Source organism: Xiphophorus hellerii, chromosome 14 (genome assembly GCF_003331165.1).
Source record: "Xiphophorus hellerii strain 12219 chromosome 14, Xiphophorus_hellerii-4.1, whole genome shotgun sequence".
In the NCBI taxonomy this organism is placed as follows: domain Eukaryota; kingdom Metazoa; phylum Chordata; class Actinopteri; order Cyprinodontiformes; family Poeciliidae; genus Xiphophorus; species Xiphophorus hellerii.
Window position 1 is genome coordinate 20280385 of NC_045685.1, and position 15693 is coordinate 20296077.

General features: G+C 39.2%; 1 protein-coding gene across 1 annotated transcript in view; it reads right to left on the reverse strand.

Annotated features, from left to right (window-relative positions):
• Window positions 1–80: 80 nt before the first annotated feature.
• The window catches only part of dnah2 (dynein, axonemal, heavy chain 2), a 66001-nt gene continuing 50388 nt past the window's right edge, over window positions 81–15693 (reverse strand). Inside the window, exons 73-87 of the mRNA XM_032582808.1 lie at window positions 14901–15106; window positions 14684–14810; window positions 14320–14506; window positions 13940–14088; window positions 13580–13763; window positions 12514–12704; window positions 12235–12426; window positions 11115–11299; window positions 10076–10316; window positions 6863–7014; window positions 6647–6761; window positions 2824–3000; window positions 1545–1619; window positions 701–851; window positions 81–609 (exon numbers count right to left, since the gene is read on the reverse strand). Coding sequence (XP_032438699.1) covers window positions 455–609; window positions 701–851; window positions 1545–1619; window positions 2824–3000; window positions 6647–6761; window positions 6863–7014; window positions 10076–10316; window positions 11115–11299; window positions 12235–12426; window positions 12514–12704; window positions 13580–13763; window positions 13940–14088; window positions 14320–14506; window positions 14684–14810; window positions 14901–15106 — 2487 coding nt within the window. The 3' untranslated portion in view covers window positions 81–454. The remainder of the gene's footprint in view (window positions 610–700; window positions 852–1544; window positions 1620–2823; window positions 3001–6646; window positions 6762–6862; window positions 7015–10075; window positions 10317–11114; window positions 11300–12234; window positions 12427–12513; window positions 12705–13579; window positions 13764–13939; window positions 14089–14319; window positions 14507–14683; window positions 14811–14900; window positions 15107–15693) is intronic.

Consider the following 15693-nt stretch of genomic DNA (forward strand, 5'->3'; position numbering starts at 1 on the left):
TGTCTTAAATCATTTAACATTTAAACAAATATGGCTGTTCTTTTTTTTTGTATTAAGCTCTAAATTGTCTATCTTTGCAATCGTAGTCGACATGTTTTGAGGTTTATTGAAGTTCAAAGTGTTTCAGGGTGCTTAAAGTCAATAAGCGCACACAGTCAGACATTTTCTGACCAAATCAGTGACTTGGTCCAGATGTTTCAAAGGTGATTCCAGTGAAACAGTGAGTGTTACTTCCCCAGGCATGTTCTCTCTTCAGTGGAATAAATACGCTTGTAAAGACAGATGGAAGACGAACAGAGAGGGGAGAGAACTAATGAAACCAAAGCACAAACATCAAAGAACGACTTCCATCAATGGTGCGCATTGCGCCTTTCTACTTTATGATTCAGAAACTATAAACATTTGGTAAACAAAATCTAAAATAAGAAAGGAAATATTAGAAATGTGTGAGCATTCAGTTGTCCAGACTCAAGAGGAGAGCAGTCCCTCTCTTGACCCAGTGGTCTGGAGACACAGCTCCGGATTTGAGTTCAATGGCGACCACAAACGCCGGCCGGCCGTCTTTCCCGGCGCGCACTGGGAAGTAATAACACGGACACAGGTACATACCTACAGACGGAAAGGAGACGGCACGAGGTGAAGGCGTTGAAATCACAATGGCATCGTTACACAAATCAACACATTTCAACAGATGGCTCACTCTTGGACATCTTCTTGCGGTTTTCCACTGGTTTAAAGTAGATGGTGGGAATTGGGCAGACCATCTTCATGGGCTCAGCTTCCACCAGACACGAGTTCTTCCTGTCCCAACCTGCCCCCTCCAGGTACAAGCCTTTCACATAAACTCCATCCTGAACGAGTGAGGAGACGGAGAGAAAAGGTACTAAAGTTTACATTAAGTCACCATCAGAGTTTCGTTTGCACTGTAACCTCAATGAACTGAACACAAGTCTGGATGTGAAGTTTAGAGGAGGTGCAAAATTCACATTTTTGTACTTTTATTGGTTTATTTCTACTGCTTCTACAAGCAAACCAACCACTTTAACTCCCCCGCAACTATAAGTTAATGTTTTTTAACTAAATATTAGTTGTTTCTTATATAAATATGCATCATTAAATTACCACAATTAATGGTTAACTGTTGCCCATGGTGAGTGTATGTACATTTCTGATTGGCCCTGCATGAAAATGAGCCCAAAATCAAGGACAAAATGTTCTTACAACAGTCAGGTAACAAAATGTTAAAAATAATACAGGATAGATGAGAAAAATGAAAAAAAGGAGGTGAAATCATAACGGGAATAGAGGATAAATGACAAAGAGAACAAGAAGGGAGCTGGAAAAATGGGGGCAGATGGAGATGTTACTTGATTTTAAAGTAACATCTTTAAAAGATGTTACTTTTAAAGAACTTAATAAAAAAAAAAGAAGAGGAAACATCAAAATGACAAGAGAGACAAATAAAATGTGCTGCTGTCAGGCTGAGAGGAAAGAGAGATTCTGATGGCGGGTTGATGGAAATCTGGATGATAACGGGGCGTCACCTCAGGCGGGGTAAGCAGGTTGCTGTCATCTACAGTGGACACTATAAACTCCCAGGACAGCGTGTCCACTGAGATCTGCAAATACACACATGAAATTATGCATTAATGTCTGTTTTTCAGACTTTATTTGTTTATCTGTGCAAATGTTTTGATTTTGCTTAATTGAATAAGTTAAAATGATACTGTACATAGTAAAATCAAACATATTAAAGTCATTTGGGATCTTATTAGTAAAGCATTTTGGTCGGTTTTTTGCATTTTCTTTTATTTGGTGAACCAGTTCTGGATTCAGGAAAAGCTGCACTGATGTTGACCTTGTTCCTTTAAGCTTCAACTTGTGCATCTTCCACACATCTAGAGACATTTAGGCCTCTGTCACCTTTTCTTGCTATTTTCATTTTTTATTATTCAACCGATCATTTCTGAACTTATCTATGTCTCCAGGTAATTCAGGTGTTTTCATCTCAAACAGAGACGTCTGATGCAACTGATGAAGCCACACCTGAGTTACAAACATACCTTTATGAACAGCTGAGGGGATAAGACTGCAATAGTAGTTGGGTTTGTATAAAATAAATTTTTTATATTAGTTTTATTTAACAATTTAAAATGTTTGTTTGTTTATTGAAAAAACCTGAATAATTTTGATGTTTCTCAACAAATTTACTTTTCACTAGGAGTTGACTCATTTTCGATGTATTTACAGCATCATTAGCTTCAGAGTCAAATTTTTCATCTGGGACTAAATGAGAGAAATAATATCTGGAAATTTTGATTATGAACACCAGACTGATAAAAACATCAGTCAGCAGGGTATTCAGGCGCCTTAAAGAGAACCTGATAAACATCCCAGTGAATATTCAGTTTTAACCCATCTGTAAACTGACAAGGATCAATAAAATAAAATAAATTAAATGTAGTTTTCTAAAAAAAAAAATTAAACGGATGTAAGTTGATAATTATTCCCTTATGACTTCATCATCTGGGATCTTTTTGTCACATTTCAGACGTATTTCTGGCTAAGCTGACAAAAACTCATCTGCCAAAGTTCCCCCAGGCCTCAGTGCGCTGCGAGGAAGCTGCAGGAAGTTGAGATTAATTAAGTGTTTTTGTTCAGAAGGAGTGAGAGACATTGCGCTCTCTGCCAAACCCACACAAGGAGAAACTGCAGGGTTGTTCCGACACCAGTAAACCTAAAACCAAGTTCGCCAAAGTGAAAATGAATCCCTAGCTGTGATGGGTTTATGAAATCGCCACAGAGACGTCGGTGAGCGCTCACGTTGTGTTGCCGGGCGGTGAATTGCAGCACGGCGGTGAGGAAGCCGTTGGGAAAGGTGAAGCCGGACAGCCAGAACAGGACGGGGGGCTGGACCTTCTCTGCCCAGCGTGCAAACTGGTCCACTCGCTGGGAGAGGTCGCGCGTCCACGCTGCAAGAGGCTTCAGAGACGGATACGCCTGGAGGACAGAGACAGACGTGGAGTCAACGCTGCTGGCAGCCCCTCATAATGAGTTCAACAGCAGTGTGGCTGCACTGGATGGCTTATTAGGGCAGAAATGAGAGAAAATTCAACTGATCACAGAATAAACAGTGCAAAAGGCTCATAACGTTAGCTTATTTTCCCCTTGCAAACAGCAAGAATTCCTTGCAATCTTTTGAAGTGGTACTTCAGGTTTAATAGAAGTATTTTAAAGGTTTTCTCAGAACATTGGCTGCTTCTACCTATTTTCTATTCATTTCTTTTGTTTATTTAGCCACTGAATTCCTATAACAGAGTATTAGGACTACCAGAAATAAAAGAATAAAAAAACAAAAGCCATAGAGGAGTAAATTTCAGCCCAAAAACACTGAAATTTTGAGATTAATTTCACGTATTAATGAGAAAAAACATGGTTATTCTCTGATGCCAAAATAAATAGGACTCAGCATTCCCATGTTGAAATACGGTGATGGCAGCATTATGACGTGGGAATGTTTTTCTCCAGAAAGGCCAAGGAAGTTGGTCAGGGACAATGGGAAGATGGAAGGAGCTAAATGAATAAGGAAAACCCTTTATTTAGCTCCATCCTAAATATTTTCTGAGAATATCTTAGAAAAACATAGTGTCTTTAGTCAGAGGCTTCATCACATTCACTGTAATACAGACTGCTACATGGTGATGGCTGGCATATCACCATGCACAATAACCCTTTAAAGAATTTTGAATTACGTAATATCAATTACAATAACAATTTCCCTTTGGGAAAATATTTTTTATTTGAATTGAGACACTTGAGACTGAGATGGAGGTTCACCTTCTGACAGAACAGCGTCCTCAAACACAGTCAGAGCTGCAGCAGGGTGGTTTATATATATTCAGGTCCAAACCTAATTCCCACTGAGTAACTAACCTTTCCACATCTTGCTCCATCATTCATTCATGAACTTCTCAAAGTCCTTCTGTCTTCTGTTCAACACTTTGATCTTCAGTTTCCGTCTCTGTCCTTAATCATTCTAACCTGCTGCACATCCTTTCCAGCCAATCGATGGAAATCCTTTTTTGCTTCCTCGGTGTCCGGCCTCACACACGACTCACCATTTCCTTTATCTTTTACTTCCACACAGCCTCCACGTATCGCCATCCACTTTCCGCATGTCTCTTAAAGAATTAGCTGCCATTTTGATTTCAAACAGGATTATTTTAATCTCTGCCCACAAACCTCACACTCAAAAAACTATGCAAACATTGAGGGGTTTGAGGAGAAATCTACATGGCCAGAGAGCAAGAGAGAGAGAGAGAGAGAGGCCAAAATTAAAGCCATGAGTCTGAGCTCAGAGCTAATGACAGGCTGCCATGCCAAGGACGGCCAGAGGAGGAAAGAGATGAAGAGATGGAGGGATAAATAAGCAGGATGGGGTTGTCGTTGCTGCATCGAGACCTGAAGGCAGAACTGGAGCAGATTAAATGAAAGAGTGAACATCAGGTAAAAGACAAAGGGAAACATGTAATGGATATTTAAAAAAAAACAGAGACATGGACTAAAGCCAGGATTAGAAACAAAGAGTTGTGTAGTTTACAAGCAGTCCGTTGAATAGAGACGCTCAGCTGGAAGCAGCGGACTTAATGGCTATCCAATACGCCTATAAAAGGGAACACACACACACATACACACACACATAGTAGATTGAGCCATAATAAGCTGCTGGCTGGAACACAATGAGCTCAGGGTCTTATTGGGAAAGTGGAGCAGGCCTTGGAAGGTTTACTTTGCTTATTGCTCTCCGATTAGTCCACAGACAGTGGCTTTGTTCGGCCCCCGAGGGCCAAGGTGAGCTCCGCCCCACGAGGGCCCACTCACAAACCTAAACGACGCTTTTATGAGCGGCCCTTAGAAAGAGCAAAACATTGGATATAAACATGAACTCCTCTGACCCAGAATCTGTTGAAGCCCCTTGACCCAAACCGATGGCACCCAGGGTCCCATCCCGCCCGAAACCCCCTCAAGAGACCCCCACCGTACTGAGTGGTCCAGTGGTAACGAAGCCAGAACAGATCATTCACAGCTGGAAGGCTGCCAGCGCTCCATCACCGTGTGCATTTATGTCGATGAAGAGAGTAGAATAAAAAGGATTTTTTCTGTGAGAGTCAGACAGGGTGAAGGATAGATGGATGAATATATCTTTAATAGCAACACACCACTTTCTGCAGCTGTTTTAATGGCTGAGTGGGAACAACAAGATCAGTGTTAGATCATTAGATTATTGTGCAGAAAGATCTTTTCAGTCTAGTCATTCCAATCAAGTCCCAAATTAATCATTGGCATCCAAGTCTGCAATAAACCTCAACTCCAGATTCTGGTAGTCTGATTATTTCTTGTTTGTCAGCTGCAGCCTGCAGGTCATGAAGACCTGAGACACACATGATCCGATTTGTGTTACTGGCTTGCAAATGTGGTACACACACCATTTTGCTGATTTAAGAGTTTTTCACCATTTGCAATGGCATAAAAAAATAAATACTGTACTGGTTGCTGCAACTTTCCGTTTGGTGTGTCATGTGAACCGGTGTGCTCAGACACCCAGCTGAAAAATGTTTTACCACTGTTATTTCAATTTTAGGAAAATCAAATCAAAGCTTTAAGATAACAAAGTTACTGCAAGTTTTATCCGATCAACCCATATTATCAACGAGTCATATCAAAACAGGGCATAAAAATGCTTATGCTATCCCAGCATTTCAGGATTAGTATTTCAGCAAATTAGCCTAGCATTTCAGAAAAGACTGCAGCTGCATGACATTTATACGACGTATTGCATAAAGATTACACAAATGAAACTTCCCCACTTTTAATACCACATATATTCTGTGCAACTCAACTGAATCTTTCATTGATGAAGTAAAATGTGTTTCTAAAATAAACTACAACATATGTTTTAGGGCTGAAACAATAAGTTTGACTAATTGTAATCAATCAATTACTGAGGTAATTAGCAACTAATTTAGTAGTTGATTAATCATAAAATAGAGTATAAAGACTCAAAAAAGGCCATTTGCTGATTCAACTACATACTCAGCTGTTAATATACAACTGTACAAAAAGATATACATTTTGCATTTAAGATAAAAATAACTTCTGTCTGTAAATATGTTGTACCTAAAGTTTTTTAAGTTTTTGAGCTGTAGATGCATCCTTAGTGAACTTTAGTTTAGTCCACTAAACTAAAGCGTTTAGTGAACGCTTTAGTGATCAAGCGTTCACTAAAGCTTAAACATCTTAAAACATTTTATACAATAAAATGTTTTTTTATTTTAAAAACAAGACTTCAATTGTTTGTTTTGCATATTTTACTGTATTTCTGATATTGCATAAAAGCCTTAAGCGGTTGAATAAAATATTTGCAGTTTTTCGTTTACTTAGTTCACAACAAATCATAACACATTTTTCAACCTGCTTCAGGAAGACTTCAAATGTTGCTAAATGTAGCCGAACTTGTGATGTGAGAACAGATGCTGCTGAAGCGAAGTGATACTGAATGTGTAAATGATACCTTAAGTGCTGAGTAAAGACCCTTAAATGTCCTCTTAAAATTTCCTGCATGACTCTAATTTCTGTGTGTCTGCACCTTCTCCCACACAGGGGGCACGCGGGCGTCGTAAATACTGTTGAAGGTCTCCTCCATGCTTGGTGTCATCACCACGAAGCCTTTTATTCCCTTCTCCAGCTCCACCAGGGAGAAGCTAGAAAAAAGTATGAAAATAAAAGGAAGAAAGGATTAAAATATTTCACCTAGGGTTCAAAAACGCCGGTCTCGTCTAATAGACAAATTGATAGTTCATACATGATGTCTTCCAGCAGAGAGTTGTATCTCTGGATCTCTTGTAGTAAGACCACATTAAGGGGTGTGGGGTTGTCCTGGAGGACGGTCCTGGTCCCCTCGCAGTCAATCAGAGTTGGGATCTTAGTACGAACCTCTCCCAGCAGCTCCAGAACCTACACATGAACACAAGACTGGCTCAATTACACTGAAGTGTTTCAAAATCAAAAGACCACATACAGACACCGTTGGGTACTGGAAAACTTCAGAAAATAAAGTTGAGAAAAAAAAAAAAAAAGAAAAACTACTCACATCCTTGCAGTTTTTAATTTTTATTTTAATGTTTATTTCCTCCTTCAGCTGAATTCATTCCAACATTTATAGAAATTAATCCCAGTCCTGAAGGAGCAAAGCAACCCCAACTATCACACTGCCACCACCATGTTTGACTGTAGTTTTGACGTTCTTACTTTTGAATTTTTTTTTTTTTGCAAATGTGTAATCAGTATTTGTGTTTTTTTTGGGCAGATGCTTGTGTACATGTTTGCTCTCTGAACCCTACATCGGAGCCTGTCATGAAGGCTCTGGGTAGTTAGCATGGCCACAAATTATGGCAGATAAACAGTTTACCTGTAACACTAAGTTGTTTTTCTGCGGCAAACACAGCTGCAGCACATACACGAGCATGACAGACAGTGCTAAGACCATCCTCCTGGCTGTGATTGGTTGTTTCTGATAGAGTGGTGTGTTTCTACAAATGGCAGTAGGACCACAGGGAGACAGACAGAGGAGTGCCTGTCTGATTTTGTTTCACAGATTTTCTGACATGGAGTTTTAACAAATATGTAGAAAACATATTTTTATTAAAGTTACATTCTGCAGCTTTGATGCTCCACTGTGTAAATGCTCTTTAAATACAGCTACAGAAGGACTAAGTAGTGGTGTGAGTTATTTTGTTTTTTATTAATGATTATTAAACTATGCAACACTGTGAATAAATATATTTATGAATCATTTGGAATAAAAAAAGGAATCAGGTCTTGATTACGCTAGTGAAATTGAACAAAAAATTTTAACCACTGTTAATTCGTGATTTAGCAAAAGGCAGTGTTACCTTTTCACATTGGACCCAGTTTATTTGGATTGATTAAAGATTAAACTAAATCATTATCTGAAAACTGCTTTTTGTCTTTACTCTGATTATCTTTAACAATTTAGCTAATAATCTAAAATATTCAAGTGGAAAGAGGCACAAGCAAATACAATCTGTAAGAGGGAACTGTACACAGCTGAAAAGGAAGGAGAGTGAAATATCATAAAGAAAACATTTAATAGACTGTTTAAGCAGCAGGAAAAAAGTTAACGAAACAAAAGTATATGTCTGACTTCAGAGTCTAAAAATCATCCTTTTTACCGCAGTTTACATCTCTTAAAGATTCCTGGATCTGCATCTTATTACACTGACAACTGCTAACCAGACTACAGGTCTAATGTCTGGCTTCATGTAACCACTCTTTGAAACCAAAAGCAGAAAACAGCTGCCAGAAGACACGCTTGCCAAGGCCAATCTAAAAAAATCTAACTATTAACATATAGTTCAATTCTCATTCAGTTATGGTACACTCTACGTCTGAAAATAAATAGCAGCCTTCGGATAAGCTGGAAGCAAATGTTTAACCACATCAACCTCCAAACAGTCAGAAAACACTTTGTAAAGAGAAGATGAAAAATCAATCTCTGGTTTATGTTAGAATGCTGATTGGTTTTGCCACAAAACCACCACATGGCGTCAGTACCAGTAGATAAAAACCTGAGTGAAGCCGACAGCTGAGGTGAAGGAGCACCAAAGCATAACATGTTTGCTTGTTTTTCCAAAACATGCCAAACATGTATTGCAATGTGAGCATGTTGGTATAAAAACCACATCAGAGCACTGACTGTTTCCCAGTGGCTCTGTTCCCAAAAACAAATCTTCCGACAGGGTTTTATGTAAAAGTTTTTATCCCTTGCCAGCGTTTAAACCTTCATGTGAGTATAAAAGAGATGAGCTTCAGGATCTGGCAGTCTGTTTTGATAATGCCAAGCCTTCCACAAATAACACAACAGTCCACGTAATTACTGTTTACCACATGATGAGGGGTTAACTTATTTTTAACTTTAATGCAACGTTTCATCTATCTCAGAAATCAGGGTATGCTCTAACTCCCCCCACTAGGAAGTCAGAAAATTAGCTGGTTATGTTGTTAATGGTAAATGGCCTGTATGAAACAATTAAACGTGATGAAATAAATGTCAAATAATTCAGGAATCACTTAATTATTAAATGGAGTATACAGACTCAAAAAAGGCCATTGAATATCCCAGTCAGAGCAGTAATTATGCATAAACTATACAAAAAATGTACATTTTGCAATTAGAATAAAAAGACATTTGATATATTCCACCCAGAACGTCTCAAACTGCATAATTTTAGCTTCACCTAGTTTAAATTTTGTAAAAGATTATCTCTACTAAGCATCTTTTACTATCCAGTTATTAATAGGTAAAACCAAAAAATATTCACCAAATTATCTCTGCACTCTACTGATGTTAAGTCAAGCATAAAAAGCTATTGTTGATGTGTTTTTTTCGCTGCGGATGCATCCGTTGCTACAAATGATCAAGCATACACTAAAGGAATGCTGTTATTGCATTTTAGACAAAATATTGTTTTTCATTTGAAAAATGAATTTATTTGTTTATTTGCTTCTCTTAACTTATTTCTAATATTGGATAGAAAAGGCTTAAGGTAAGTAGTTAAATGAAAAATCTGCAGATGGCTGCAGTACCACAGGGAGGTAGCTTGATTTTTTTTCACAGATTATCTGTTTCATAATTTACTGTCACAACATAGTGAGAGTTTGAACAATTATGTAAAAAAAAAAAAATTGTAAAATGACTGTAGCTTTAACCTAAGTTTAATCACACTGAAAACCATTATCCATAAAAGGAAAGAACATTCCCAGATTACCAAAATTACTCCTACAGTACATTGAAAGCTCATCTAGGAAGCAGATGAGAAAATAACACAAAGGTTCACCTCGCAAGTCTCTTTCCTGCCTTACTTCAAAGTAAAAGTCTAAAACCATTGAAACAGGATGACACAGACTGGGTGGCGCTTCACCAGTAGGACGTCAGTGTTCTGGTGTTTTTTATAAATCCTGAGTTCCCAGCATCTTCTCATCCTCACTGACATACCGTGTCCTCTCGACTGGGTCTGGCCCCGGCCCCTGTCGCCGCGGTCCCTGTGTGCTGAGGCTGCAAGGAGAGCAGCGTCTCGAACAACGTGCGGGTCTCCGCGATCTGGCTGGCGATGTCGGCGTTGGGGTGCTCACCAAACACCTCTGGGTGCTCCGTGGCCGGCAGCGTGTTGATATGTTCCTGGAACGACGACAGCGGACCCTCGCGGGGAATATAGTAGGTGGGTAAGCTTGATAGCCTTATAAAGAGTTGAGCAGAAAATGTGTTATAGATTAGCAAATGTCCTACAATTAATGAACTGCATACATCTCTGTCAGAAATTTACATACATGTAAATTAAAGACTCATGATTATTTTGGTTGTTTTTTTCTTGGATGGAAAGTGGTGTGATTTTTCAAAAACCAAATTGGGGAGAACAGATTTAAACTTGTCTTGGATTAGATTTTGTCTAATCCAAAAATAGGTTCTACTGCATTCAATTCACAATTCAAGTGAGCCAATAAAATATAATAATAAAGAAGCTAAATTTAATAACTTCACTAAAAACTGATTTGAGTGCAGCACAGATGACATTTGAGTAAAATTCTCAGAAAAGATGTTGTTCCATCTTTTATGAACGCTTCATTATCAAAAGTGACAAATACTTTGTGTTGTACCCAACTCCAATGTAAGACCACTTTAATATCCAGCAGATCAATTACTGCTCTTTAGAAGGATTGAATCTGTAAACCTATTTTATCTTATTCCACTTCTTTGACTTCTCAGAGTAACAACAATTCAGAAGATTTATACAGAAAACAACCTGAGGAAAGTGTAAAAGCTCAATTTTTTGCTGTGATATTCAACCTGTCCTCTTGGTGGTGCTGGTGCTCTGTGAACAGCAAGAAGCCTCAGCAGACCACAGATTACCTCTATAATGAGGAAAATGTCTTTTCAGACATATTGAATATATGTGACTTTTATTTTACACCCAGACCTAAACGTTGAAACTGTGAGCATTAAAGAGAAGAAGAAGAATTAAAAACAAGAGTCTCACTTGAAGAAGGTCTCATTTATTGCTCCCTCGCAGAAGTAGTCGTTGATGTATGTGGTTAGGAGTCGACGGTCCCACTCGTCTGTGACGTGGCCGCCATAGTTGACACCAGCGATGAGGTACTTGAGCGCATCCCAAGGAATCTCCTCATATTTATCCAGGTATAAACAGAGCAGATTCTCGCTCACCTAACAAAGGCATCGCAGATTCAGTCAAAGTGTTTTGCTTCTGTATTCTAAACACAAAGATGTTGATGGTTGAGAAATTGAATATTTAGGGTCACGACTGGAACCTATTGTTTTGTAAAATTAAGCATATAGGAGAGTTAGCACAATGCCAAGTTAGAAGGACAATAGCTCCAGAGCTATAGGTCCATTTACAAACAACTGGAGGTCTATGATTAACCGCTGAGAAATATTATTCACAAGAAATAAATATTCTTAAACACCTGCCAACCTTCCCATGAGTTGACGTCTCAACAGATTATCTTCATAAAAAGTATAGCAGTATGACAAGGGTATGGCCGGTAGCATCTGAATGATTCACAAGATTGAAGGAATAATGTTCTTTGGACAGATAAATCCAAATTAGAGGCATCTGAACATAATACATGTCGCCATACTTGGATAACTCTGAATATTATCAGCAAATATTCTGGTATTTACTGATAATATTCACATCTCTTTCAATACTTAGATGGTATGGACAATAATCAAAAAACACAGCAGAACGGTTTCAACAGAATATTTGAAAAATGAAAAGGAGTCTAAGTGTTGCGATGGCCTAGTCAAAGTTCAATTTGAAATGAAGTGATGGATCTTAGCTATGCAGAAAAGAATGTTTCCAATCCTCAAGTTAAAGCAATGCTAGGAGTGGGCAATATAGACGTAGAATTTTATTGTGATATTACAAAAAATTGTGGAGTTTTTCCACAATAAATGACAAATGATATGATGAATGCCCATCCATAGCGATGCTGCTCAAGAAGTGAGTCAACATTCCTTCACAAACAGGAAGTGACCTCTCAGCTGCCGGGATAAATATTACATAAACTCCTTTCAAACATTTTATGTACAAAGTAAAATATTATAGCATATTAGCTAACAGATACTGTTTCTCGCACCTCAAAGTCAGAATCATTGAAGCCATAGATGATGTTCCAGCCCATTTGTCGGAACTTCTTCCTTTCCAACAGGATGCTGTGGAAAAAGCAGAGGGCGTAGAGCAGCTTCTTGTACAGCCTGCCTTTGGTGCAGCGGTTGAACTGAGCTTCAGTCACCAGCTGGTACAGACGCTTCATGTTGGCTTTCACGCCCTGCGGATTCGAAGCAGGCAAGATATACTAAAATATCCCTAAAGCAATAACACAAAGATTTTCATGTTTGCAGTGACGCTTGTGTACCTTTGGCGGCTCAGTGGTCATCTTGATACCAGCCTGCAGAATCGTGATGGGAAATTCTGGGTGCGGTGAAGAGCTGAGCCACAGCCTGAAGTTGGGCTCTGGGTTCTGAACCGGCAGCTCCTTTATCAGTTTGTCCAACTCCGGCATCCAGGAAAGAGACAAGTGACAGTTGGCAAGGAAGACCCAGTGACCTGGGAAGTCACAACACAGTTTCTGCAAGTTTTGATTTCTGTTGAGTACTATGTATATGTTTTTAGTATTATTTTGGAGTTATTTCTAAAGACTTTGAGTTTTGTTGAATTGAAATTATTTACGTGAAATTTACTGAACAAAAAGCAGCCAAAGTCCAAAAAAGAACTTTGGAAATTTGGAGGACAATTGACCAATATCAGTCAATCACTTGCTCACATGTGTATGATATAAATATGAAATAAAAGTTCACACATACAAATATATATATTCCACTCAATTACTAGGTGATTTGTTTTGTTCCTATTGTACGTTTTATACAAAAACATTTGTGATATTTTGTTAACGCCGCCATCACAATAAATAATGTGATATGAATTTTATGCCATAGGGCACATCCTTACTGCAGATGTGTCTTTACCTCAGTTCTGTTATTTTCCCTTTAAAGCAGTAAATTGCACAGCTTAGCATTGATCCTATGTAAAGACAACTCGTTTTTCATATAGTAAAAAGGCCTAAAAAATAAAATCTGTGAAAGAAACGGACTGTTAAGAGTGAGTATATGAACACACGGATGGATGGACAGATGGGTGGATGAATCGATCTCCCCTGTGTTCGTCTTCTATTGAGAACTATCGAAGCAGCTTAAGTTTAAACATCTATCACGTTGCGAAGGAAACCGGAAATAGAAAGTCTGGTTCTACTTCCGGACTTTCCAAGGCCCTGGAAACAAACGGACCTTGCTTTCAAACTCCTTTTGTCCAGATCTGGAAACCAATGAACTCTTATTCAGCACTTTTCCAGACTGCATGTGTATATGCATGTGTATGGATATGTATGGATGACTCAGCTAGAACGACAGCAGCAGGTGCTGTACCGTTCTTCACTCCTTCCTCTATGAGCCTCCTGGCGATGGGCGCCTGCCCCTGGCCCAGAGACAGAGCGCTGAATTGGTGGCTCATCCCCGAGGCCTTAGCCAGTTGCAGCAGCGATCCTGTGGGGTCCACTCCAGGAGACAGCACAAAGATCAGAGGACTGCAGCTGGTGGACTCCTCCACCACCTGTCACAAGACGAAGGGAGTGAGGAAGGAAGGTGGAGACAACTGGCTGAACACTTAAATCAGTTGAATGCGATTAAAACACACACAAAAAAACATCCAAGTTTTAAACATTTAAAACCTATCATTCACAAAATGTCAAAGCACCAGGATGAAATGGGACTGCAGTTGAAACTTACAGCCTTCATGTCGAGAACAGGAGGCTCCACAAAGCGCGGGCCCAGATTTTTGATGATGAAGGAGGTGATGCAGAAAGACACTCGGTCTTGGCGTAGGAAACGCACTATTACCATCTTCTTGAGCTCATTGTAGTTGTGATCCAAATCACCTTGAAGACCAAACAAGAGGGTAAGGAGTCAAGAACGAAAGTGACTCTTTTGAAGAAAATGTATGGACTTCTATTATATAGAATCCTAATAAAACCCATTTTGGTAGAACTCTTCACGTTTCACAAGGCTCTGAGGAAATGTTAACTGGTTTTCTTGAACACTGACAAATTCAAACATGAGCTTAAGTTTGCTGGACTGTAATAAAGTCAGGCCAACCGATCAGCACAGACCTGGTAGCGGTGCGTTCTCTGGCTCAGGGTGGGTAAACCAGAGGTTCCAGTCTCGTGGGTAGTGTTCAAAATAGGCCACGATGCCATGAAACTTGGGCAGCTTATCCAGCTCTGCGATGCCGTCCCAGCTGGAGTCTGGCAGCCAGCTGGTAAATGGATTATCCATCCGATCATCCTTATCAATAGCCTGTCAATAGGCCATAGGTTAGAGTGTCTTCTCTCAAAATGCCCAACACATTAATGCTTCAGAAGCAGGCAGGCTGTTCATGAATAAGAATGTTAAGAGCTTTTTTTGGTCTTTTTTTGTCCTATCGGGCCACCGTTAATAAGATGTTATGAAGCACGATGTTTGTGTGTTTCTTACGACGATGCCTCGGAGGAAAATGTTGTACTCATCCATGTTCAGTTTCCCGGCCACTTCCAAGATTTTGACGCACATCTGGAAGCTGAAGAGAAGTTTGTGAGCCTCAAAGAGACCCCGACAGGTGTACCTGAAGGAGAAGAAGACAAACGTAGAGTTAGCTTGAGAAGCCCACGAAGTGTTGATTGATTTGCGGTTAAAAAGTCTGAGTCATCGTCACCGGTACACGGAGTATGTGTGGTAGTCGTTGAGGTTGTTGATTCGTTCCTCGACCCTTAAGCTGTATGCCTGCTTGCTCTTCGCTATGCTGAGCATGAACAGGTTGATGTAGGCGTCCAGAGAAAACTGGTACATGGGGTCGATGAGGCTCATGTCGTTTAAGATGAAGAAGAGAATGGAGGCTCGCTGAGCACATGGTCGGTAGGCCTGTTGGGAGAGAAAGTCTATGGCTACTTGTGATCGCCAATAAAAACAAGAACAATCTATAATCCTGTGATAAAACTGGAACTACAAATAGTAGTTCCAGTGGATAAGCTAGTTTAAATTTAAACTAGCTTTCCAACTTTAATAATAGTGAGTGCTTCTGCAGGAAACTCATTTTCCACATTTGTGCAAGGCAACTAACAATTATTGTAGTAATCAGTTAATCTATTGATAATTCTGAAAATAAACCGGATAAAAACACCAACAGGTTGTTTGTTCATGTTCAAATATGTGTATGAATTTGTTTATAATGTGCTTTTATGTGTATTCTGAAGCTGCTGACAGGCAATGTTTACTAAAATACAATAGTTACAGACAAAAGAAATATATCTATATATCTCATCAACTTCCTGCTTTCATGTGTTAAAATGACTAAAAAACTAAAATAATACTAATGTTACTGGAGAACTGATTTCAACTGGTGAGCAAGGAGAGTCTTAATCTCTACCTGCTTTTCACAGAAACCCAATTGTTGTTGCATATCAGCTTAATGACTTTTATTACATAAATAAATAACTAACAAAAACAAC